Below are 26782 nucleotides of genomic sequence, written 5' to 3' on the forward strand. Positions count from 1 at the left end.
TCTATGACTATTTTAGAGCTTGACCAAATGAAGTTATTATGTGGGCCCAATTCGGTAAATACTGAAATTATCAAAATACCCTTAAAGCAAGAATATTCAAGAATTGTACACATCATGCATATTCTCCTACAAATATTGGTCTACATAAAACAATCAGGTAGTACCAAGCTAAGATTGGTGTAGTGGTAAGATTGCCACCTTCCAACCTTGAGGTTGAGCCGGGGTTCAATCTCTATTAGAGACACTTTCAGGGTAGGGATTTCTTACCCTTCTCCCTCACTCTTAAAGTGTCCGACCCGTTAAAGTACGGTCAGTATTGACTTGATTGTCGAGAGGGCCTTTCTCGAAAACACTCCCGGGTATGTAGTTGACTCTCTCTGCCAGACGAGTAGTCTAGGAATTCTGTTAACATCAGATTCCTCTTTGTTCTAAGAAAATAATCCTAATAACTTAAAATTTGATGAAAATCCTAAGAGATAGATTTGGTATATATTCATCTAATATCCTCAACACAATTTGATCCCATCATCTATCTCTAACCTATCTAAGTTATATCTTATAATGCGATTTATACGACTAGGGAGTTAGGAGGGTATATATATATATATATATATATACTTCCTCCGTTTTCTTTTAGATGCAACACATACTTTTTCACGATATTTAAGAAATGTGGGGTATATATATATATATATATATATATATATATATATATATATATATATATATATATATATATATATATATATATATATATATATATATATATATATATATATATACTTCCTCCGTTTTCTTTTAGATGCAACACATACTTTTTCACGGTATTTAAGAAATGTGGGGTTCACATGATATAATACACTTTAAAATGGGATGAGTGGTTGTTAGGAGTGTAATTTAGTGGGCCATGTGCTTTAAATAAGGGAAATAGTATAGTTTTTCCCTAAAGTAACTTTAGTGTTGCAAGTAAAAGAAAACGGAGGAAGTATATATTACAGAATCACTATTCAAGTCAAAAAGAAAAAAAATACAAAGTGATTTTTTTCAACGCTCAACAAAACAGTAACATGAAAGAAGGATGGCGTTTAGAATTGAGCATAGAATCAGGCAAAGCCCTAAAATATCCAGCTTGGATCCGAGCACAGAGGCTTGGTCGGCAAATATGTACCTACGCTGTAGTATCGTTAGAGGGCCCGACTCCTCCGGTTTATACTCAGATTGACAAATGTGGTGGTTCGAACCCAAATTGGAACTGCAAGTTTTCGTATTGTGTGAGCAAAGATTTGTTGTTTGATAACCCAACCAAAGATTACTTAATACCAATACAAATTTATTGTGCTGCTTTAGGGTTCATGACTAAAGATTGGCTCATGACAGCAGAGTTTTGGAGATGAAGGACATCCCTATTGATAAATGTGGCTTCTTCTGTGATCTAGACTTATATCTTTTGAGAAGGACCGCCTACAAATGCAGCACATGGGTGGATCAACATCAAAGCGAGCGGTTAGGGAACAAAGGGAAGTAGCTTCGAAAATAGCTAGGAATTGCACCGAATGCTCGATTTGCTTGGAGGGATGGGATAAAGATGTATCCGAATTGGAAGAGCAAAGTATCCGGGTTTTGAAGACATGTGGTCACATATTTCACAAGGATTGCTGGCTTTCTTGGTGTAAAGCGGCCATCTAGATCTCTTGTCCTAATTGTCGTGCCGAGGTGCATCAATTGATATAGGCATAGCCCCTCTTTAGGTTAAGGTTGCGCCAGAATTCGTTTTCAAAGTGTCACACCATCTTCCTTTGATTAAACAAACACATTATTCATTATATTTGTAGTTATTGAAACACTTATTTTACAATATAGAGTACACGATAATATTGTTTCCGAGCTAGAGTCAAATTCCTAATAATTATTTTTAATTTATTTTATTTTCAATGTAAGTGTTCCGAGGGAATCTTTACACCCAAGTTATATTTAGTGAGGATTGATGACCACTAGCCTGAGTAATTAATTTTGTTATTTATTGATTTGTTTTTATTCTAACAGCATAAATTCTTTTGTGATTTAAAAATAAAGCATGACGATCAAGCAGAAAAATTGCATGCAACATGCATGTTCTGCTATTGACTTTCTTTAATTTCTAGAGTTCCTATTATTTCCCCGCACCTGAAGTACTCTCTTTGCATTGTCCCTTATTTTTTTTCCCCATCGTAAATATATGTGTTAAACTTTGAAAACTTTGACCGTGGATACTCATTAATTTATACACCCTTCATCCCTTTATTAGATTTCTATTTCTAGTATTTATTCCTCACATAATAGAGAGAAGTAGAAATCCAATTAAGGGACGGATGGAGTAAGTGATAATATTTTCACATGAGATCTTGTTTAAAACGTTTCATTAAATATTTTATTAATATTATACTTGTACGGGATAGTGCCGACACTGTCAAGAGTTAGCTGCACATAAACATTTTTTTTACCGCTAATCAAGTCTTGATTAGCATACCGGCTTAACATCCATGTCGGCCTTTTTTTGGCCACGTAGGCACCTTCTGCCTACAAGGTCGGTCTGCCACCTATGTTAATAGGTGGCACCAGCTTGGTTACTTTTCTATAAATACCCAAGCATATTTTCATTATAAGGTAGGATCTCTATCTCTCTTTATATCTTTATTATCTCTTTCACTCTCTAGAAACACTTTCTTACCTTCTCATTTATTCTTCTCATCAAAATTGCTAATTTTAGCATCAGAGCAGTTATTCCCGGATAACCCCCGGGTTAGCTAAATTGTGTTGACTGTGTAGGAGCTGAATTGGGCGGTAAACCTTTACCAACCCTGAAGGATTAATGGAACCGAAGCTCACCCGGAACAATTGACGCTATAAGGAGGGGATAGTAATAACTTCTATCGTCCAAAAGACCTCCGACAGTCATGAAAGGAAATCATAACACCAGCACTTGAAGTCGAAAATCGCAATTATGACAGCGGCATTTTTAATGCCGGTACAAGCAAAACCGTGAACAATGCACCTGAAACCGTGGTCGAGGATGAAACTCATCTCATTCAAAAGGACCTGGAAAACATGCTGATAACGCCTGAGCCTAACCAAGCCCCAACCCTGGACCCTCTGGAGGGGTTCACCCCGGAGGAATTAGAAAAAACGGCCAAGGTCATGCGAGCGATGTCCACGAAGAGAAAGGAAATAGCTGACATGACCGTGGGTAGGGTAGCAGAAAAAGGGGGGCCGTCAGCGCCCGTGTTTGTTAACCTCGAAAGCTAGTTTGATTGGGTAGTAGCACAACCTCAACCCCGGCTGCAACCCCAACCTTGGCCGCAAACTCAAGAACTGGTTGCACCGACAACGCACCCAATCTCCCAGGGCATACAGATAGGGGATTAAGATTCTTATCAGCATGAGGACAGTAGTGGGCCGCCAAGGCACATAGCGAGGGCTGTAGTCAGGCCCAGAATATCCCCATTCACTCAGGAGTCCTTGATCAACAGATGGAAAAAATTAAAATGCCGTCATGCTCATATGACGGCAAAGGGGATCCCAAGAGATATGTGGCAGCCTTTGAAAGCCACATGTTGCTATATACCGGTACGGACGCTGTGTGGTGCAAAGTTTTTTCTACAATGCTAACTGGGGTTGCCTTAGATTGGTTTTCCAATTTAGAGCCCGGTTCTGTTGATTGCTTCGAAACTTTGGTAGAGTTGTTCACCGGCCAATACATAAGCAACAACGTGAGGCAGAGAACGTCGGGGGAGCTGATGGCTGTCAGGCAAACAAAGGAGGATTCACTCAGGGATATCAGTAGACGTTTCAATAACGAAGCTAATACCATACCAAAGCTACAACAAGAAATAGCGGTGATGGCTCTAATGAATGATTTTTGAGACAGTGACTTCAAAAGGTATATGGCACGGAAATCCTTCCCGAACCTAGGTACGACATTCGGCAAGGCACACGAGCACATAAAAAGTGAAGAACTCTTGAGATCTAGCAGCCATCTAGTACCCGCCGAACTGTCTCGGCGACAAAATGACAACGTAGCGTTCGATACTCGTGCCGAGGGAATGAGTAGGCCGCAGCAGCAAAGCTAGCAAAGGGCGAATAGACCTGGCAAAGGGTTGGGCAGGTACAACAGTTATACACAGTTGAATGTACCTAGGGCTGCGATATACTCGGTTAATCAGAATAGAGAAGACTGGAACCCTCCAGCGCTAATGAAAACTAAAGGTCGAGATGTGAAAAAATATTGTATGTTTCACAAGGACCTCGGCCATTATACTGAAGGGTGCATCCAACTGAAAGAAAATATCGAGGACCTCATCAAGAAGGGGCACTTATCACAATGTCGAGCCCAAGCAGGATCGAGTCGACAGCAACCCCAGCAGCCAAGGCAAACTTACCGAAAGCAAGGAGATTCATCCATGCAGGATGATACTTATTGACAAAGTCACACAGAAATGTACCGACAGGGCAATGCACCATCTGACCATACAATAGATGTCATTACCGGTGGAACGGTGCACGGAGGTTCTGTGAGCGGGGCAAAAAAGAGTCTGTCGGAGTATAAGCATATAGTGAACGCACTGGGAATCGAAGAGCGACCCAGACCTTCTAAAATCCCTTCTGTGTCTTTCTCGGAAGCTAACGTCAAGGGTGTAGTTTTCCACCATGATGATCCATTGGTATTGATATTTACGGTCAACGGAGCCGATATCAAGCGGGCATTAGTAGACGGAGGAAGCTCCGCTAACATCCTGTTTGCAAGGGCATTTGATGCAATGAGGATAAGCCAGGAATACTTGACGCTAGTGTCCTATCCTATTATTGGCTTTAATGGATCTACAGTTAGGCCAGAGGGTAGCATCGCTTTACAAGTCAGAATTGGTGAGGGTGCAGCAGCTAGGGATGTTATGACGAAATTTCTGTTAATTGATGTACCATCAGCATACAACGCCCTTGTCGGCATAACTCTGATCCACGACGTGCAGGCTGTAGTTTCGACGTACCATTAGACAATGATGTATGTATCTAATGTCGGCAGGACAAAGCACGTTAGAGGAAGTTAGACCATGGCCAGGGAGTGTTATGTGTCGGCGCTGAAACAACTGAGCTAACAATCCATCATTGAACATGCAACTCAGAAAATAGAGCGAACTCCATTCACACATGACTTGGCAATGGAGAATTTTGATACTTGGCAGGTGAATATTCCTCGCCCCTCACCGCAAAGAGAAACTTCCAAAATCGAACTGCAGCCTGGTGTGCCGGGAAGAGTAGTGCAAGTTGGATCTGATATGGATGTCGACAAGAGATTCCATTTGGTGGAACTCCTATGGGAAAATGCAGATGTGTTTTCCTTCTCCGTAGATGAGATGTCGAGGACTCACCTTGAAGTTATGGTGCATATATTAAATGTTGATAGAATGGCAAGGCTGGTTAGGAAGAATAAACGAAACTTCTCGACAGAAAAGATTTAAGCTATACAAGCAGAGGTCAACAAGCTGCTAGCGGCAGGGTTTATTGAACCTTGTACATATCCTAAATGGTTAGCAAACGAAGTTATGGTGAAAAAACCGTCAGGAAAGTGGAGAATGTGCGTGGACTTTACAGATTTGAATAAAGCTTGTCCGAAATATTGCTACCCACTACCCAGGATAGATAAGCTGGTAGACTTAACTTCCGGCAATGCTTTGTTGACCTTTATGGATGCCTTTTCAGGATACCATCAAGTCATTAGTTTGTATGAGCCCGATAGAACCAAAGCGGCCTTCATCACTGATGCTGGCGGTACTGTTATAAGGCAATGCCATTCAGGCTGCGAAACGCGGGAGCAACATACCAGAAGCTGGTAGACAAAGTCTTTGCGAACCAGCAGAAGGGAAGAAATGTAGAAGTATATGTTGATGACTTAATTGTAAAAAGCCAATTGCCGCAGATCATGTTGCAGATCTAAGGGAAACCTTTGAAACCCTTCGGCATTACCAGATGAAGTTAAATCCAGAGAAGTGCGTCTTTCAAGTTCGGTTAGGGAAGTTCTTGGGGTTCATGGTCAGTGAAAGAGGAATAGACGCAAACCCAGATAAAATTGAGGCTATCCTTAGTTTACCACAATCGAAATCGATAAAAGATGTACAAAAGCTTACCGGTCGTATGGCAGCGCTAACAAGGTTTATCAGTAAATCAGCTGATAAAGCCTTGTCGTTCTTTGTGGTATTACGCCAGAACAAGACGTTTGTTTGGGGTTAAGAACAAGCAAACTCATTGGAGGTGGTGAAGAACCATCTAAGGTCCTTACCAACAATAGCAAGGCCATAACAAGAAGAGACACTACTAAAATTCGGCGATTTTACGACTGTCTTATTGCGACTGTCATAAAAACGGTCGCAATTAATATTAGTTACGACCGTTACATAGCCTGTCGTAATTTTCATTAATTGCGACTGTTTTTCATATTATTGCGGCCGTTATAACGGTTGTGACAATTAGGTGTGTTTTTTTAAAAAAAAAATAATTACGACCGATCTGATTGTCGTAGAATTTTTTAATACAAATTAAAACAAAGTCGTTCTTGCTTTTTGAAAGAAAGGGAAAGGGGAAAGAAGAAACAGAGAAGAAGGGGGAAGAGGGAGAACAACGAAGAATGAAACAAGCAGTTGCTAACTCCGCCGTTGTTCCCACCAACGAGCTAACTCCGGCCGGCGACGCTACACACAAGTATGTCATTTTATTTTTTTTATTTTATTAATTTCGTTACTTTGTGCGAAAACCCTAACTTTGGGTCGCAAATCAACCCCCCACGCAGACCACCGCCGCCGGATTCCCCTCCTGCCTGTCCCTCCTTTGTTTTCAGACGGCGGTACTCAGGTAAGTTGCTGTTTTATTTTTTTGAAATTTAGTTAATTTGGGCGAATACCCTAAATTTGGATCACAAATAAACCCCTTCGTAGGCCTACCATCGCCGGTTTCCTCTTCTATCTTAGCCTCCTACGTTTTCCGTCGACTGTTGATGAATCACATTTATATATGATTTATAAACATGTTTATGTTAAGTTTATAGTGGATTTTTAGGACTTTTAGTCGCTTTTTAGGTTTCATATGCATAAGTTGTCTGTTTTGTACTCTATTATGCCTCGTTTGTGTTTTCTTAATGTTTTAGATAGTTTATCATAGATTTTGATTATTGATTTCTCTAATTTATAGTGTTTTTATTGTTAATCTTGCAACCTGATCAATTGTTTGATTAATTATTATTGTTAATAAAAGTTTGAATCGAATTGAAATATCATACTTTTATTAGAGGCTTACCTACAATAATTAGCAATTCTGATTATGTTAGCGTGTAATACCCCGTATTTTTATTGTATTTTATAAATTATTTACTTATTTATAAAGTATATTTTTGGGTCACCTTGTTTTAATTATGGGAATTAAATAAATTGAGTTTTTAATTTGATTAATACTCACTCTACCAAATTACAATTATATATATATATATATATATATATATATATATATAACAAGCCCAATCATTCTTTTATTTATTTGGGCCAATTGTTTCTCCCTCCTATCATCTTTTATGAAGCCCAAATATCTTAAATCTACCCTACTCTATATATACTCCTTCAATCCCAAAAAATTTTCCCACACAAGAGGTTAGTCTTACTTTTCTTTTCTCTTTATTTTCTTTATCTTATTTTCCTTTAATTTTCTTTTCTTTTATTTCTTTTTCTTTTTCTTCTTTCTTTTCTTTCCCCTTCATCCTTCCCGTAAAAACAAGCAGCCCCACCCCCTGCTGTCCGGCCAGCCTCGTCGCCGGCCTGCCACCTGCTGTCGCCGGCGACCTGCCGGTGGTCGCCCAAACTGCACCGCCGCACCACCTTTCTTCCTCCCTTCTCTCTCCTCTTGTTTTAATTATTGTTCTAATAATTTATAATTTGGGTTTTTGATTTTAATTGTTTAAATATGATTAGTATGTTTTATAATTATGTTTTGATAATTAAAGATTGTAAATTTTAGAGTGTGAAGTGTTTTAATTTCAGATTTTATAAAGCATTGAAAGTTAGGGTTTTTATTATTAAAGTATTGATTTTTAGGGCTCTAACTTGAAATTAATTTGGGGGTTTTATATACCCATTGATTGGAAGTATTAATCAAGCTTAAAGATTGAATCTTTATGGAGTTTTGATGAGTTTTTAATTAAACTATAATGCTGGAATTTTTGCCCAAAGTACTACTTTTGATGGTTTTATGAAAAGGGTTTAATTACCCAATAAAGAAGAGTTTAATTAGGGGTTTTGAAATAAATTTTCAGATTATTTTAAGTAGTCTAAAGTGAGTTTAAGTTGCTGGAAATTGTGTATACAAGGGTAATTAATTTAGTATTATTGTGTATACAAGGGAATTGTTGTAGTGTTTTCGGCCACTTTAAGGGCTTTATTGAGGTACGTTTGCGTACTTAGCATAGTTATGTTGATGAAGTAGCATGCTAAATGTGTTTGATTAATTAAAAATAGTATCATGCTAGGTTTGGAATGAAAATTTGTGATTTGGATGTTATTAGTGATTCAATTGAGAAGCATGATTTACTTGTGATGAGTTATTGAATGGAAATTTATAGTTTGGAATATTATTTATGAACCACATGTTTATTTATGGCTTGATAGAGAGCATGTTTAATCAAACTAATTGCTTAATTATGTTTGGAATATTGAAAAGGAATTTTATTATGGTTCATATAATTTTTATTGATGCTTTAAGCATGAGGAAGGAGCTATATAAGTGTCTATGTACACGAGGAATAAATTGTATGTTGGTGCCTTTGTGCACTTAAGGTGTTTTTAACACCGAGGGATAGGATTTTTGGCGCTTTATGCGTTTAAGGTGTCTTTGACACTGAGGTAGAATTAAAAAGGGCTCAACATTAAATATTATGTGGTCACTAAATATTCAAGAATAATTAAATTGGTATATTTGTTGATTGAATAATTATTGATGATTGAATAGTTATGCTTTGAGAGTCATCACCAAGTCTAATAATATGTAAATAACGTAAAGTGAAAGAGATTAAGACCAAAACTCTTGGAACGTATATACCTTGAGTATGAACATATGGGGGGAGTTATGTGACTTTATATTTGATCATAAATTCTAACGGAGTACAGGACGTTGTATATTCCTTTTTATTATTATTATGCGCTGGAATTCCGCCACCTATGTGTGGCACAGGTTTGTCGCTGGCACAGTTAGCTCCCGTGTCAGTTAACCTCAATTTATTGGGGGAGGTATAGTTGGAAACCCGTTCGATGCGTAATCAACGCTAAATGAATTATTTAGTGTCTAGTTAAAGTGTCTTGTCGATTGTTGTGTGTGCTTGTAAACAGGTGCATTGAGGTAAGTGTGTGTTGATAGGTGAAAGCATGTTAGTGTGTTTAATTACGCTTATGTACTCAGCTTTGCTGATTGTGTGTGTTTGTGTGTTTGGCCATGTCTTTATCTTGGCCCTATGATGACCCATTTTTAATGGAGAGTAGTGGGGACAAGTGGAGATAATATTTTCAGGTGTTGAAGCATATTCATGACGGGGTGAGTGAAGAGCGAATCATGCTAGTTTCTATTAGTTGTGATGCGGTTTATTGCTTTCAAATATTATATTATGTTACGCTTATGAGACTAACACAAAGGTTTTCGCAATTTAATTGGTTTTGATAAGGGCCTTCAATGGTTCCAAGTTGTAGGTTGATTTTATTTGACTTCGTTTGACTTTGGTTTTAACTTTACTTTCGTTTGGTTGACTTTTAAGTTGACTCGTTTTGAATGGTTTTGATTTAAGTCTTCCGCTGTGTGTCTTTGATAATTGCCTTAGTCGTTCTCACGGTGGCGGTAATGTCTTAGATATTCCTAAATCGTATTTTAAAGAGTAAAATAGGTATTTTTAAAGGAAAGGAATTTCTAGGGTGTTACATAGCGACCGAACTACATTGTGATAATTAGGAGAACGATACATTATTTCACATATATCCTTAGATATTCTTCTAGTCTTATTTGTGGAAAAAGAATAATATATGAGGTGTTTTATTTCCTTTATGCAAGTTATGCATTAACACAAGGATCTTTACCTAAGATATGATATTTTATGTCACGAAATGATTTATTTCCCAAGGACTATAAACACACCCACATTTTTCAGGATTGAATAAATAGTTTTTCACTATATTTTTGAGACATTTATTGAAAAGCTCAAAACACTCTTGGAAAACATCTCGTCAGTTTAGTAATTGTTTATGCACATATCTTGCTACGAATAAATTGTGTGTTACCTTTGCTTTGTGAGAAAGGGTTATTAATTGTTTATGCACATATCTTGTTATTTAAGGGGATGTTCGGTGTAGTATTTGAATCAGTAAGGGGTTAGTAATTAGACAACAATTGTAAATTTAAGTGCGAGTAATTATGAGTTCAAGTACAAGTGACACTATGAGTTAGGCCGTGTGGATATTGTTTAAAAACATTTAATATTATTGTGAATCTCAAGTACGGCTTATATATGTTGAAAATAGTAAATCTAATAATTTTAACATAGTAACCTATAATATTAATTAAAATCAATATATTAAAATTTTCATTTTAATAAATTAACCTCTTACAACATGTAGAATAGCACATGACTTTGATTTTAACACAATAATCTTTATTTTAACATAGTGACAATTTTTTTTTGTTAATAAAACGATCATAATGTCTCTAATATTTGTGGTCTACTAATGTGAACCAAGTCTATTTAGATGTTTACCATAAATAATGTACGAATTTTGTCTTTTTATTTCATATTATTTTTTTTTACCATAATTGATCAAGACAAAAGAAAATTGGCAATCTATCATTTCAATCTGGTTCTTGGCTTCTTATCCTTCTAAATGCTAAAAATAAAAAAAAAAAAAAAAAAAAAATTGAATTTATTGTTTTTTTTAGCTAGAGGACCATATTTTGGATTTATTGAATTGTTCTAATGTGTTGGATTTGTGACACATATACACAACAATATACTGAATATAAATAGGCAAAGTAAAAGTGAAAAAAAAAAGATGAGACAAGGATATAGATTGGCTAATACACACCTTCCCTTACATAAACCTCATGTACTCTCTTATGAATGAAATTACTTGATGATTTTGCATACGCCTTATTGTATGTACATCCCAAAAAAAAAACCGGTGGTAATTTCAAAAGTTGGGATATTTGTAGGTGAATACCAAATTTCCTAATTTTTATAAGGAACTCTTTATTGAATTCAATATGTTAAGTATTTATTATATTCGATTTCTTTTATAAATGACGAATGATTTTTTATTAATGAATTACTTTTACAATTAATAAAAATTTTACAATTTTACTAAATATAATTGAAAAATATAAATTAATAATCAAAATAGGGCAAAATAGCAATTGTTTATAAAATACAAAAGTGAGAAACATTATAAAACAGAGGGATATCCATTCAACATTGGTGTGTTAGCCTCAATGGACTTGTTATAAATAGGAAAATTTGTTAAAAACAATCTTATAAAAACCAAATTTTGTTGAAAATCATCTTATAATTTTTTTTTTTGTCAAAACACACCTGTTTTAAAATTTTTTTTGTCAAGGCACACCTGTTAAAATTTTTTTTTTTGTTAAGTCCCACCATTTCTTCGGGTTCCGACTAATTACGTACATTTCCGACATTTTGACTAACATGTGCACCTCACGTGACCAACTTAACTCTACTTTTCTTTTGATTTTCCCCCATATCATTTCCCTTCCCCCTCTTCGTCAATCCTCTTCATCATACTTTGGTTTTTATAGCCTTTTATATATATAATTGCACGGAAATGTAAGTGACCAAGGGAGAATGAATGAAGGGGGGGGGGATAATAGAAAAGTGGGGTTAATTAGATCACGTGAGGTGCACATGCTAATCAACGCCGAAGATGTCAATTGATAGGCGAAATCTGAAAAGTGGTGGGATTCAACAAAAAAAGAATTTAAAACAGGTGTGCTTTGAAAAAAAAATAATAATTATAAGATGGTTTTCAACAAAATTTGGTTTTTATAAGATGATTTTCAACAATTTGTGTCAAAAAAAAAAAAAAAAAAAAAAAAGAAGATGATTTTCAACAAATTTTCCTAAATATATAGTAGTATGATTAAGCACAAAAATGTAATAACAGCCATATTATTGTTTTATTATTAATCCAAGGAGGAATTTGTTCACATTAATTACATAGCATGGAACAAACACTGGCAAAATTATAAAAAATTAAACATCACATAACTTGTGAAGTGTGGGTAAAAGCTTTTCTGAAACGATAGGCAAGATTAACATCATCATTCATGCCCAAAAGTCCGTTCTCATAGGGTCCAGCAAGTTTGCATAAGACATTGTCACAATAGAATATCTGATATTCAAATGGTTGGACATAAAAAAATGGTCCTGTAATACTGAATGCAGTCGGCCCGAGCGACTGAGTAGTACCTGCAGCCACATAGATATGTCCGGTTGCATTATCCGTGATTAATCGCCACGCTAGTGGTTTCGTGCAGGTGGTAGTGACGTTGGTTAAGTAGAATTCAGTTGGACCAAATGGAAGGTACTTTGAGCTTATTGGAGAAGTGATTTTGAAAGCGTGGCCATTGGATGAACCATCTTTCTCTTGGGCTATAAAGAGAGGGCATGGTGTGGTCTGTGGTTTTTGGGCAACGGTGAGACCTCCACCATTGGTTCTCTGTGGGATGATGTAATAGGTTCCGCCGTTTAGCAACGGTTCACCATCCTCGTCCCTAATATAAGCAGTCGAGGGCATCGAGGCCGCCAAAGTAGGGAGAGGTACGAGTTGGAGCAAAAGAAGAGTGGTTATTGCAATTGCTGGTGGGAGAAAGGGAGTCATTTTCTTTAGAATTTTTGAGCTTTAGTTTATAGGTTGTTTGAGTGGTATGGGAGAGTAGGAGCTAGTAAGAGTTGGTATTTATAAGAGAAAAAATGTTACCCCCACTGTCACAATGTAGTCGTTACACCAAGATTTTTCTTTATTATATCACTTTGTGTTTATAATTTGACAAATAACTGAGTTTAAAAGAGAAATATATGAAAAGGGACCTTGAAAGTAATCGACTTTTTGTAAAATGACCTTTTAAGTGAAAAGTTGTGAAAAAAAAATATTTAAGTTGTATTATTGTTTTAGGGGGTACTTGGGTGAGTTTTCTTGATGGTCAATGTCGGAGCTCCGACTTTGACTTTCACGTGTTAGTCACGTAACTCAAAAAATTAAAAAAAAAATACAAAGGACATTTGTTTCTCTCTCCTCCTCTCTAATTTGTTAGAGAAAGAGTTAACATATCAGATATAGAGTTCAAACCCTAGAACCAGTTTATCTGCAATTGCTCTCAAATTCCCTTCAATTCACTGTTTAGTGTTCACCAACAATGGCAGAATGTGTAAAAGTTTGGCCCTCCATTTGCAGAGTACATAAGTGATGAATTAGAGAGGAGGAGAGACAAAGAAAGCAAAAGGGAGAAAATGAAAGGGGTAGTTCGAGAATGGAGGGAAATTTGGGGAAGTTTTTTATTATTATTTTTTATTTTTCTTAACTCATTCACGTGACTAACATGTGAAAATCAATGTTGGAGTTTCGGTGTTGACCACTAAAAAACTCAGCCATATACCCCCTTAAAAAAACAATACAACTTAAAAGGTAATTTTTTCACAACTTTTCACTGAAAATGTCCATTTACAATACATAGACCACTAAAAAGGTCCCTTTTCACAAATTTCTCTAGTTTAAATATGCCAAAAAAACCAGTGCATTATATTGCACGGGTTGAAAACTAGTTAATTTATGCTACTTAGGGTATTTTCTAGGGTTTTTCCTAGCCTCCATTATTAGATTTTTTGTTTTTTAGAAGAATCTTTTTACTTTTTTCTCTTTTTTTTCCATCTCATTTATTCTTCTTGATCTCGGTTGTGAATATTTGTAGGGACTTTCACTGGTGTACTAACCGCTGGTAAGCCCCAGAATCTTTTCATTGCATTCAATAAACAGATCTCGATTGCCGATTTTGTGTTTAATTCATATTCTTGGTAAGAATTTAAACAATCATATCAGCATTTACTCCCAAACCACTATGCATTTGGGTATTTTAAGCCGAATTAGAGCTAAATCTCGATCAAATTGCATAAATAGTTACAAATGAAGGTTTTTTTTTTTTTATTCTTTGTTTATATTAGAATTTTTTGTTAAAAACTAACTAATAAAACCCATATTTTGAGAGAAACTACCTCTTAAAAAAATGTTATAATAAACTAAATAAAAAGACAGCCTAACTTTAGGTAAAATGCTATAAAATACTACCCATATCGGATTTCCACTGTTGTTCGGCCTCAAAACACTCTCAAACCACTGCTTTCATTCCCAAAACTAACACAACTTGCTTAAAATTGCCTTACCACCACCTATAACCCAAAAGCTACCACCCCGAAGCATTAATCTACTCTCAACAACTCAAAATATCCTCCAACCACCTCGAAAATAACCTTACCACCTTGAGAAGCAATCATCGTAAAATTAAGTCTAGAAATTCGGTCAAAGGTAGTATCTTACAACATTTTACCTTTTATTAGGTAGTTTCTTACAAAAAAAAAAAGGTAATTTTTCACAAAATTTAGGTTTACTAGGTAGTTTCTCACAAAATTCATCAGAAAATCGGGACTTCCAACATTTTTTCATGTTCGTCAAAATCGAGCTATTTTTTGTAGTGAATTGGAAGGGGACTAGAACCTAACAACCCAGAATTGATCCTTGAATCCGAATTAGTCCTAAGGGTGAACTAGATGGAACAAAAAAGAAAAGAAATTTTTTTGTTAAAAACTACCTTATATACTTCAAATTTTGTGAAAAACTATCTTATAAAAAATTTGTTGTAAGAAACTACCTTATATAAACACTAAATGCGGTAAGTTACTACCATGTGCTTGATTAACAATGAAAGGAAAGCGAAATTAGGGGTTATAAGGGGGCAATGGGGAAATTGGGTGGGAAAAGGATAAAAATATGATTGAAAACGGGTCATTAAGCGTCTCTTATTCAATGCAATAATTCAGCTAAAGGTAACTTCTTATAACATTTAGTATTTTATAAGGTAGTTTCTTATAACATTTAGTGTTTTATAAGGAAGTTACTTACAATAATATATATATATATATATATATATATATATATATATATATATAAAGGGGAGTTTTTTCCCGAGTTTTTAGAGAGCCACGTAGGATCTAATTTTTTCAGCGCGCCATGTAGGATTATAAATCTTAGTAGTAGCCAATTAAATAAGAGATTATTAATTTATTTTAGAATTAAATAATTTAAATGTCATGTAAGCAAAATTGGCGAATGAGATTTTTAAGTTTAAATTAATTAAATATTATATATTATCTTTTAATATTAGAAATTTTATATAAATATAAAACAAATTTTAGGCTCATAAATACAAAAAAAAACATTATTTAAAAAAATCAAACAAACCGTGCATCGCACGGGCTTCATCTAGTATTTTTTATAAAAGATAGTTTTTCACAAAATTTGAAACGTATATGGTAGCTTTTCGTATAATATCCAAAAAAAAAAAAAAAAGTATTTATTCTTTATATAGAAAAAATTGGACTTATATCTGTTTCAAAAAAAAAAAAAGAAAATTGGACTTATATCCTTCACTTATTATCTATATATTTCTTGGTTACATTATCCTTAGCTTCAAATTTGCAAGGTCACCCAAGCAGATAAGAATGTTGTTGGCTTGTTACTAATGCTAGATAGAGACCATAGAGTCCAAGTAGCGACATGTACTGATGTCTGATAGTTTTCAATGTACTACACTTGCAGTTAAAAAAAAAAAAAAAAACGTGGATATATTTACCTATGTACTGTGAAGGATTTTTAGACCACAATTTGTGGAGATAGATAGATATAGGACAATAATTTAATTGGAGATACAAACTTGACAGATTTCCAATTCCATTTGAATCAAGCATAAACCACAAGATCCACGCAGAGTCTACCAATCTGAACAAACACGGCAGTAGAAAGACCTTCAAAATTAAAGTGATTTTACCGATATGTCCCTAACTAAATGAATGAAAAATCCAATTGGAAGTACCCTTTCCTCAAGTTTGTATACTTAGTTACGTGAGATTGAATTGCATTCTAAAGTTGTGATATTAAGCTAACTCGCCAAATTTTTTAATTAATTATTCTCCCCCTTTTAATGAGAAGACATTATGTGAGTCTGTAAAACCAAATATAAGTTATTTGAAATTTTATATAAATTTTTGTAATATAATTTTTAAAATTTAGATATAAGCTATTGAACATTTCATATAAACTCTCGAAAATTCCACACAAATTACTCATGATCAAACAATTTTTACTTTGTGCTACTTACAATGGGATATATAAACGACTTAACTACAGATCAGCTAATTCTATTAGACAATATTGATCATTTTTTTTTACTTCCTCCGTTTCTTTTTTGTTGACATGTTTCTATAGTCACGTTTTCCAATGCACTTATTCAATCATTAATATCTTTAATTATCGATAAGTAAATATGTTGAAAAGTTGATATTTTGAAAGTATATAACTTGGCGAATCTAACAAGATTTCACATGACTATATTTTTCATTATGTATAAAGCACAAAATACGGTCAAATGGAGGTGGATGAATAGTGCTAAAATCAAAACGTGTCATTTAAAAAGAAACGAAGGTAGTATTATATATGCAAAGTACAATTTGGAGGCCATGTTTACAAGGAAATAGATGCGTTTAATATCTTCCACCTATTGGACTATCAATTTATCATTTTATCATTCATCTACCCTAATTATTGCTGGTGATATTTTGGAGAACTTGTGGACATCCAATTCCCCATATGTTAAAATGAAATTACTCCTGCTTTATTTATTTATTTATTTATTTATTTTTAATTTTTTTAATGTATTATTTTTTCTTTTATGGGTGATTTTTTTTAAACACATCACTTCTATACTTGGCAACTTTATACTATATCTAATTAATTCTCTCTTCTACTTTAAATTCCACTTAAATTATTTTATTATTTCTCTCTCTTCCATGATCCGCAATTAAATAATAGAAATATCTATTCTCTCACACATATTTTCTCTTTTATGGTTCCATCTTACTTAAACTATAATAAATTATTCACTCACTCACAATATTATACTATTCCATTCTGAAATTAGATCCACTTACTAATCATGGGGTCAAAATAATTATAGGTTTGTTTGAGAAATAGGATTTCATTTGAAATTCTGAATTTGTCCCGATCAACTTGTTTGGAAACATTTAAAATTTGGAATTGGATTTCACACAAATCCAACCCTTTAAACAAATATGTCCATTTTAATGAATTTGAAATCCAATAACAAAAGTTGTCATTTCAAATTCCTTGAAAGTTCATATGTTTATTGTGGAAGCTCGATTTTTTTTTTTTTTTTTTTTTTTTGCCTCATGTACATATCATTCGACTGCCATTATTCTACTCTTGAATGATAATACTTATTATAGTTTTTCTATCCTCCATTAAAGCTTTAAGCTAATTGTTTAAACTCTATCAAGTATAATACACACATCTTTTACTTACATTGAAACAATATCGAGATTAACGATGTTGGCTCCGACGAACATGATGAAGAAGACGAAGCAAAGCAATTTAAGAAAAAAGAAATCAAATTGGGGTAAAAAAAATTAAGAAACCAGGGATCGAAGAAATTGATAAGGAGTATGATTTCATATTTAGCCTAACTTATGGAGTACTAAAATTTATTGAATGTTTTTAATTCTTGAATTTTAATTGCAGATTTTTCCCAAACACTTGGTGAAATTTAAATGTTAGAATATAAATTCTGGAATTTCCCAAACTTGATTTTTGGAATTGAATTTCGAGAATTTAAATTCAAGAATTGAATTCTTTCATTTCAAATGAAATCAAGGTTTTCAAACACTACCTAAAATAATTTTGACCACATTTTATGAGATAAACAATATCAATAAATTAGCATGTGATATCTTATTAGATTCCCCGGCCTTATTGTAAATAATCTATATATATCAAGTTTTTATAATTTTCACTTAGGGCCTGTTTAGATTTACTGAACTGAGCTGAACTGAACTGAACTGATTAGAGATGAACTGAACTCAACTGATTGGAGATGAACTGAACTAAACTGAACTGAACTGAAATAAATATTTTATGAGAGAGAGAAATTAGGAACTAAACTGAACTGAACTGAACATATTGGAGCTGAACTGAACTGATTAGAACTGAACTGAACTGAAATTAAGTAAATGTGAACATGCCCTTATACACAACCGAAGTTATTAATTGGAGCTGAACTGAACTGATTAGAACTGAACTGAACTGAAATTAAGTAAATGTGAACAGGCCCTTATACACAACCGAAGTTATTATTAATCAAAATTATTAATTCTAGAACGTAAAATTGTAAAGTGAGTCGAACTTTCAGGGACGGAGGGAGTATTAATTTTCTAAAACTTCGCACATCACTTAATGATGCATTTTTAAAAAAAACAAAGGGAGTTTTCATAGTGTTTAAAATAGCGGTGTGAAAATCTCATTTGTACGATCGATCTAATCTAACTCGAAAATTACCCAATTTTACCAACACAAAAAATAAATAAATAAAAAAAAAAAAATTCATACTGTAATTAAGTAATCAGATGAAGAGAAATTTCCAAGATGAAATTGTTTTATTGATAAGATCGACAACATACATTATACTTCATACAACCTTGTTTATTATTTATATGCTTAAGACAATGCAACACTTAAGCTTTAATGAAACTTAGAATGTGGAAAAAATCTGGCCTTTTTGGAACTGGACCTAACCACATTATACGGTCGTCATCTGTGGCGACAGAAGCGTCAATAACGCCGCATACGATATCTTCCTTAGCTGTAAACCCATTGATTGTACTACTAGACGGACAATATTCGAGCTGGTAAAACTCCGAACCAGTAATACTTTTCTCTATCTTGAACCAATTAGCTGCGGTCTGAGGGCTCGGGTTTCCAATACCACCTCCAGTAGACAGGAGGAGATTACCGGAGTTGGCGTCGGGGGTAAGTTGCCATGCCCCTTGTGAGCAGACGCTAGACGAGGTGTTGAAGATTATGTTAAGGTCTGAGGAAAGGTGGATGTGTTTTTGTGATGGGTCTGATGGTAGGAATGTTATTGGGGCTTCACCGTACCAGCCTTCGGCTAATTGGGCTACGTATTGAGGGCATTCAGGTTGGTTTGGTTTGGATAACTCGACTAGGCCACCCCCTATTCTGAGTTTTGAAAGTTCAGTGCGGACGTAGTAAGATGAGCCTGCTTCGAGTGGGTTCCCTTCGACATCTAAGACAAGGGAGTCTACGTCGTTGGCGGTTGTGGTTGATGTTACGATTGTAAGAGAGAACATAAGGAGGATTATTGTGGTTGAAAGTTGGGGATATATATCAGCCATTTTTTGGGTTCTGTTCGTTTTTTACTTCTGAAGTTTGAGAAGAAAAAACTAGTGCTCTAGAGCTTATTTATAGAAAATGCTAAGTAAACCAACTCACACGATTTTAATCAAAATTACTTGCCCTTTCCAAAGAAAAAAAAAAAAAAAGTATCACGCAACATATTTAGTGTCTCTTTGTTTGACATATAAATTACTAATAGCTAGGGGTGTTCAAATCAGGATATCCGAAAAGACGGGTACCCAAATCTTCGGATAATTTGAAAGTCGGCCCATGATCTGACCCAAAAAACTCGGGTATCCGGGTTTCGGATACCCGATTTACTCGGGTCGGGTCATCGGGTACCCAAATTTGGTATGATAGTAATTTGATACCCAAAATGTGAAAAATATTTAACAATTTATTAACCAAACTTCACACAATTAGAACAATTTAAGTACAACTAAGATACAAATAAATAATCAATAATACAAACCAATTGAAATTTACAAAGAATTGGAAGAAATGAAATATTTTTATGGAAATTTTGTGAAAAACTACCTATTATAATCCAGAATTTGCGAGAAACTACCTATTAAAAAAAAATGTTGTAATTGACTACCTAAATTTTTAAAAATGTTGTAATTGACTACCTAAATTTTTAAAAATGTTGTAATTTACTACCTTTACGCCGGATTATGAAGGAGTTTGACCAAAATTCTCCGGCATTGACTTGGTCACGTGACACTTGGTGAAAGAAAAGGGTCATTAAGTGTCACGTGATGGTCACGTGACCAAGTCAACACCGAGAACTTTGATCAAACTCCTTCATAATCCGGCGTAAGGTAGTAAATTACAACATTTTTCGAAAATTAGGTAGTCAATTACAACATTTTTTTAATAGGTAGTTTCTCACAAATTCTGGACTATAATAGGTAGTTTTCACAAAATTTCCTATTTTTATTTACATTTTTTTCATAAAATCCTTGAAAACACTCAAATCTCACATTCACTCCTATTTAACTTACACTCCCTAAATTTCTTATCTTCTCTTTCTATTAACCGCCGTGAAAGAAGACGATGATGGGGAGTGAAACGAAGTCTGATTTGTGAGGGACGAAGAGGCGAAACCAGAGATTGTTGGGACTTAGAAGGGTCGTCAAAAACTATGTCGTGGGTTGAGACGAAATTGTGAGGGGTGGGATTGGGTGTGACGTGACGATCTAGAAGGTTCATGAGGGTGCGATTGATTATGCCGATGCTAGTGACAAAGTTGCGGACGATGTCGGGGACAAAGTTGATCTGACAGATGTGATTTTGACACAAGTTTTGAAGGGTAATGAGAAAGAGAGAGGGAGTTGATGAAGAATACTGGAAGGCTCAAGGTCAAGGCTATGTTTTGTTTGTTTGAGGAAGTGAAAAAAAACCCTAAGAGGCTAAGTTAGTGGGCTGGGCTAAGTTAAGGGAGGGATTTTTTTTTTGTTTATTATCGGGTATCCGAGAAACTTAATTCGCGGCCCATGATGACCCACTACAAAAATATGTCCATATAGAAACGAAATTCTAGCGACGAAATTTTATCCGTTTCTAAATTAGAGACGGAATAAAAAAAATCTGTCTCTAAATTAATTTAGAGACGGAATTTAAAAATCCGTTTTTAAATTAGGGACAGAATTAAAAATTCCGTCGCTAAATTAGCAACGGAATTGAAAATCCGTCTCTAAATTAGAAACAAATTTTTTCTCCGTTGCTAAATTAGCAACAGGTTTTTTTTTCCGTTGCTGAATCTAGCAATGGATTTATTTTCCGTTGCTGAATTTAGCAACGGATTTATTTTCCGTTGCTAAATTTAGAGACGGATTTTTTTTCCCGTTTCTATGTTAGCAACAGATTTTTTTTTTTTTTTTTTTCCGTTGCTAAGTTAGAGACGGAATTTTTTTTTCCGTTGCTAATATGAGCGAAGGATTTTTGATTCCGTCTCTAGATAATTTTTTAAACTAATTATTTGAAATATTACATTAGATACGAATTATGTAAGTTAAATTCAACTCTAAACTTGAAACGGATTTTTAATCCGTCTCTAAACTAGAAACAGATTTTTAAATCCGTCTCTAAATTAGAGACGGATTTGAAAATCCATTTCTACATTAGAGACGGATTTTAAATTCCGTCTCTAAACTAGAGACGGATTTTAAATTCCGTCTCTAATATTTCTTTCATTTATTATCAATTATGTGAGTAAAAGTAAACAAATAATATTTGGTATAGTTGGTACGAGTTTCACTATTTGACATTGAGGTCACGGGTTCGACTCCTACTAACGGCAATATTGCGATTGGAGATTCAAGGAAAGTCGAATCAGGTTGACCGAAGTGAGGTCGACCCAAATAGCAGCTCTTTTTTAGATTCAAAATATTTTTTTCCGTTGCTGAATCTACTGAATCTAGCAACGGATTTTTTTAATCCGTTGCTAAAGCTAGCGACAGATTTATTTTTCCGTTGCTAAATCCAGCGACGGATTTATTTTTTCCGTTGCTAAATCCAGCGACAATTTTTTTTTTTTCCGTTGCTAAGTTCAGCGACGGATTTTTTTTTTTCCGTCTCTAAATTCATTTAGCGACAAGGTTTTTACCAACGGAGTGATTCCGTTGATATATCCGTAGGTAGCTATGTCCAGCGACGGATTTTTAGCAATTAGCAACAGATTTCACCTGTTGCTGAAAGGCCAAATTTTTGTAGTGACCTGACCCGAAAAAAAAGAAAAAAAAGAGAGAAATCACCCATCAGGTATTTTGTAGGTCATCGCGTAGTCGGATCGGTTCAATCGGGTCAGGTTTTTTTTAACACCCCTACTAGTAGCTAAGTACAAAATCATGGGGATTTCGATATAAAACATGAGAATTAAATTATAAAGCTATTCCCTTGTTTGTTAAAATTAATGGAAATTCAAATTCTTGTTATACTAATAAGCAATAAAACAGAAATTACTTATCTCTGATGCGTGAATCAAAACTGACAATAGCTGTGTTGTGGCAAACCACTGACCTAAAAGACGATTCTGTGCTACCTCCTGGTGCAGTAGAAAAGAAGCGGTCTCCCTCCAGGATAAGCACGACACCGAAATTTATGTGCACTCACAAACCCGACTGGAATTCAAATACTTGCCCAGATGCTGAAGAACAGTGCTAAGCATTTTAGGGAAGAGAGAGAGGTACGAATTGCTATGTATTTTGGCTGAAGGAAAACCGCGTATTTAAGGAGAGCAATGGCCAGCACAGAAGAAGGTAATGACCAACATAAATTAAGGAAAACGACTAACAATTATCAAGGGAAACAGTTGTAACAGTTAGCCCTTAATCTCCACGATTAATGGAGAATCCCAACAGTCAAACTGAGTGAATATTGTAACTGATTACAATATTCCAAAACAAGGTGAGCAAAAAAAAGGAAATAAAATTTCTCCAATTTGGGTTGAGGTGATTTTGGGTGAGAGGCGATGGGTTGAGGTGGTTTCGGGTGAGAGGCGGTTGGTTGAGGTGGTTTTGGGTGAACGGTGGTGGGTTAAGGTGTATGGTGGGAACTGGGAAGTGCGTGAGTAAAGGGTGGAGAATTAGAGATGGTTTTAGGTGCACTTTTTTCATTTTTTTTAAAAAATTTTAGCGACCGCCAAAAATGGTCGCTAATCTAAAAATTGCAACCGTCATTAAATCGGTCGCAATTATTTATATTTGCGACCGTTTTCACACACTGTTGTTGAAAATAAGAAAACGGTCGCAATTAAATTTGTGACCGCCAATCAGTCGTAATAATGAAATTTTGTGACCAAGTAAATCACGACCACCTTGTTACGACCGTTGACGGTCGCAATTATTTTCAGCAACTGGTTTTACTCTTTTCAGCGACCGAACGGTCGCAAAAACCTTAATTTTTAATTGTGAAAAAAATAAGAGAGACCCACGCTCGCGCATTGCATTCCCCAAGACCCCAAGTCTCGAGGCCTGAGCCTTACCCGGCTCGGCGCGCGTGTCTGTAGTACAACACCCACCTCCAAGTCACTCAACAAGGTAGTGCTAAGACACTCCAATATATAAACAAGGCAAAACCTCTCCTCCCAACCAATGTGGGACTTTTCCCTTTCATTTGTTTTTCTCTTTCTCTCTCGTTGTTTTTTCCAACTCTCTTGTTTTATATCAAGAACTTCCAACGATTCTAACTGTTAGTCAAGCACGTTAATTATAATGAAAATTACGTGAGGGAAGTTCTTATTCACATAAAAGTCAACTATAATGGATAATATTTGAATCCAAATTCTTGAGCTTAGATTTGAGCACAAATTTTCTTGTGTTAATTTTTTTTGATACAATTAATATCATAAATATTAAATTATACTATAATTTAAGATTATGTGAAAAAAATTATAGATATAAACTTACAAAAATATTAATGATAATGGTGATGTTAATTTTAAAAAATTAACATCGCCATTTATCAAATAGTGGAATATAGAATAAAAATGTTTATTTTGGTTTTGGGCGTGTTCGGTGCTAGCTTTTGAGTAGCTTTTAGGTAGCTTTTAGTGGTTTGACCAAGTCAAATCACTACTTGAAAAAAATGTGAGTGTTTGGCAAAGTAATGGTTAGAGTAGCTTTTAGTGGTGGAGGTAGCTTTTATGAAAAGTTAGAAATATTAGCTTTTGAAATTAGAGGTAGCGAGCTTTTGAGGTAGCTGTTGAAAATTTAATCTATAGTTTTAAAAATAAAATGTTGATTTTTATATGTAACAGCTAGGCAACCGCTACTTTACCGAACCCTCATATCTAAATTATTTATCTTCACAGTACAGCTAACAGCTTGTTGACAGCTAACAGCTACATACACAACTCATAGCTATCTCCACAGTTACAACTACCTTCACAACTATATTTTGCTGAACATACCCTTTATGTTTTAAGTAAGGCAATTTTGATTTTTAACACCTCTAAAAAACGACTTATTTGCTCTTACCACCTACATAAAAAAAATAAAAAAAAATAAAAATTATTTTACCACCACATAAAAAAATAAAAGTTGGCTTTTACCACCTATTACTTCCAACTAACTGATTCTGTCCATAAATTCGTTAGTGGGACCTACCATATACACGTGTCACCATATTATTGGGTAGATTTTTTTAAAAAATTTTTTTAAAAAAACCCAGCTACCACTGGATCGACTACCAGCCCCACCACCGGACCGATTACCATCCCCACCACCGGACCGGCTACCAACCCCATCACCAACTCGCCACACAGCAGCTACCGCCCACCGCACAGCCACAACCATTGCGCAACACACACAATCACCGCACAGCCACCGCACCTACAACGCACTAACCACCGCACCACACAACGAACCACCCATAAAGCCGCCTCCTGCCGAATTTCGATCACTTCTAAAACCCTAGCCACCACCAAATTCCCCACTCTTCTAAACCCTAACCACCACCTAACTTTGACCTCTTCCTTAGCCAACACCAAATTTCGGCCGTCCCTAGCCCCACTCGAAATTCCGACCAGCCAAGGTGAGGTGATTCCGCTGCCGGCTAGTTGACATGGAAGATCGGGGGAGATGAAGAAGAAACATCAAAAAGGTGGGCCCTAGTAACGGATTCATGGACGGAATCTGTTAGCTGGTGGTGAAATCCAATTTTTGGAAATTTTGTTGGTGGTAAAATAAAACCTTTTTTTATGTAGGTGGTAAAAGCAAATAAGTCGTTTTTTTAGAGGTGGTAAAAATTAAAATTTTCCTAAAGTAATATACTTAAGAAAATTCTACGTGGAACATGTATATAATCAGATTTTTGTTTTAAAATTGGAACACTTGATAATTTGAACACTTGAGTTTTGTTTATACTAAATTTCGTTAGATTTGATGTGGGATACAGGCTACGGACCAACTAAATTAAAATAAGGAACATTGAATGTGGAATATAATTGACGGAAAATAAAGAGAGAGGGGTGACACGATATGGTGACGCGAAAAATCCAATGAATATGGGTAAAAACCGCGAATGACAATGAGTCTACTAATAATCCAGTATAATACGGGCATAAAGCCAATGTTACAAGTACAATATGTGATTATGTGTATAATAATTGATAACAATAAAGCATGTATAGAAATAAAGGTAATTAGCTTGTACGTGGTCTTTATGGTATAATGATAACAATAAAGTATGTACAAAAATAAAGGTAATTAGCTTGTATGTGGTCTTTGTAGTATAATCAGGAGGCTCAATTAGGGAAGTAGTATGTCATTTGGGCGGAATACATCTGTGTTACTCTTTGAAGTGAACACCTACTTTTAGTTGGGAATTTTCATTTTCCATAAATACCCTTCATAAAAAGGAGGAGCTATACAAGATAATACTATAAAGATATTCTACAAGGGTAATATAGTAAATTAATAAAAAGGATACAAGATAATTTAATTGAATGATCCTTGCTAGTATTTGGGTAATTCTGGTGTCTGATTCACTCATCATTTGTTAGATGTCATAAGGAATTTAACTTGATTGTCAATCTTGAAGCTTATGCTCTGTTTATTTAGTTTCCTTTAGATTAGGTTTATGCTTATTCTTAGTGATGTTGTGGAGGGGGTTTTATTAATCTAGTGCACTTGACAATTTACTAATCATATCTTGACTGAGAAATGGTTGTGTAGATATGAAAGGTGTAGGTTTCAATTGGTATTAACTTTGCAACTTATGAATTATAAAATAAAGAGAAGGTGTGAACAATTTAGTTAAATTAGTAGATTCATTTGGCTCAACTTTGCAACATCAAGGTATGCTTAAGATGTTAATTATGAAGTATGTTATTGGGGGCTCTTACATGCAATGCCTTTTCTTTTATTTGTGAACAGATTAAACTTTGTAACGGTCTTGATTGTCCAAGCTTGAAGATTGTTGATACTAGTGTGAACTGAAACAACTGTATATTTTGAATAGAGGTGGCCTGGTGATAATGTATAGTCCATTTTTTGTAAAGAGATGTGAAGTGCACGCACTTATTTGTATTACAAGCATTCATACATCATATTTTTGTACTATTAATTACTTCCTCCGTTTCTATTTAGTTGACTCGTTTGATTTAGGCACATATATTAAGGAGAGAGAGTGAGAGAGAATGAAAAAGCAAGTGGGGTAGCTTAAATGCAAGGTAAAAAATTTACCCC

At 34.9% G+C, this 26782-nt stretch overlaps 3 protein-coding genes across 3 annotated transcripts; 1 reads left to right on the forward strand and 2 right to left on the reverse strand.

The window, feature by feature from the left end:
* The first annotated feature begins 4472 nt into the window (after window positions 1–4472).
* On the forward strand, window positions 4473–5027 carry LOC145627310 (uncharacterized). The gene has a single exon (XM_081679707.1). The coding sequence runs from the start codon at window positions 4473–4475 to the stop codon at window positions 5025–5027; it is 555 nt and encodes a 184-aa protein (XP_081535833.1).
* A 7183-nt stretch (window positions 5028–12210) lies between these two features.
* Window positions 12211–12979, reverse strand: LOC145639532 (trypsin inhibitor 2-like). The gene has a single exon (XM_081690828.1). The coding sequence runs from the start codon at window positions 12936–12938 to the stop codon at window positions 12318–12320; it is 621 nt and encodes a 206-aa protein (XP_081546954.1). The 5' UTR covers window positions 12939–12979; the 3' UTR covers window positions 12211–12317.
* A 5824-nt stretch (window positions 12980–18803) lies between these two features.
* LOC145639618 (miraculin-like) lies at window positions 18804–19648 on the reverse strand. The gene has a single exon (XM_081690938.1). It carries the CDS (start codon window positions 19589–19591, stop codon window positions 18911–18913), a length of 681 nt encoding a protein of 226 aa, XP_081547064.1. The 5' UTR covers window positions 19592–19648; the 3' UTR covers window positions 18804–18910.
* Window positions 19649–26782: the final 7134 nt, after the last annotated feature.

Source organism: Chenopodium album, chromosome 1 (genome assembly GCF_948465745.1).
Source record: "Chenopodium album chromosome 1, dcCheAlbu1.1, whole genome shotgun sequence".
Classification (NCBI taxonomy): Eukaryota; Viridiplantae; Streptophyta; class Magnoliopsida; order Caryophyllales; family Amaranthaceae; genus Chenopodium; species Chenopodium album.

Coding starts and splice junctions, on each gene's coding strand:
- LOC145639532 (XM_081690828.1), bottom strand. CDS start 12,938: ATGACTCCCTTTCTCCCACCAGCAATTGCAATAACCACTCTTCTTTTG.
- LOC145639618 (XM_081690938.1), bottom strand. CDS start 19,591: ATGGCTGATATATATCCCCAACTTTCAACCACAATAATCCTCCTTATG.
- LOC145627310 (XM_081679707.1), top strand. CDS start 4,473: ATGTACCGACAGGGCAATGCACCATCTGACCATACAATAGATGTCATT.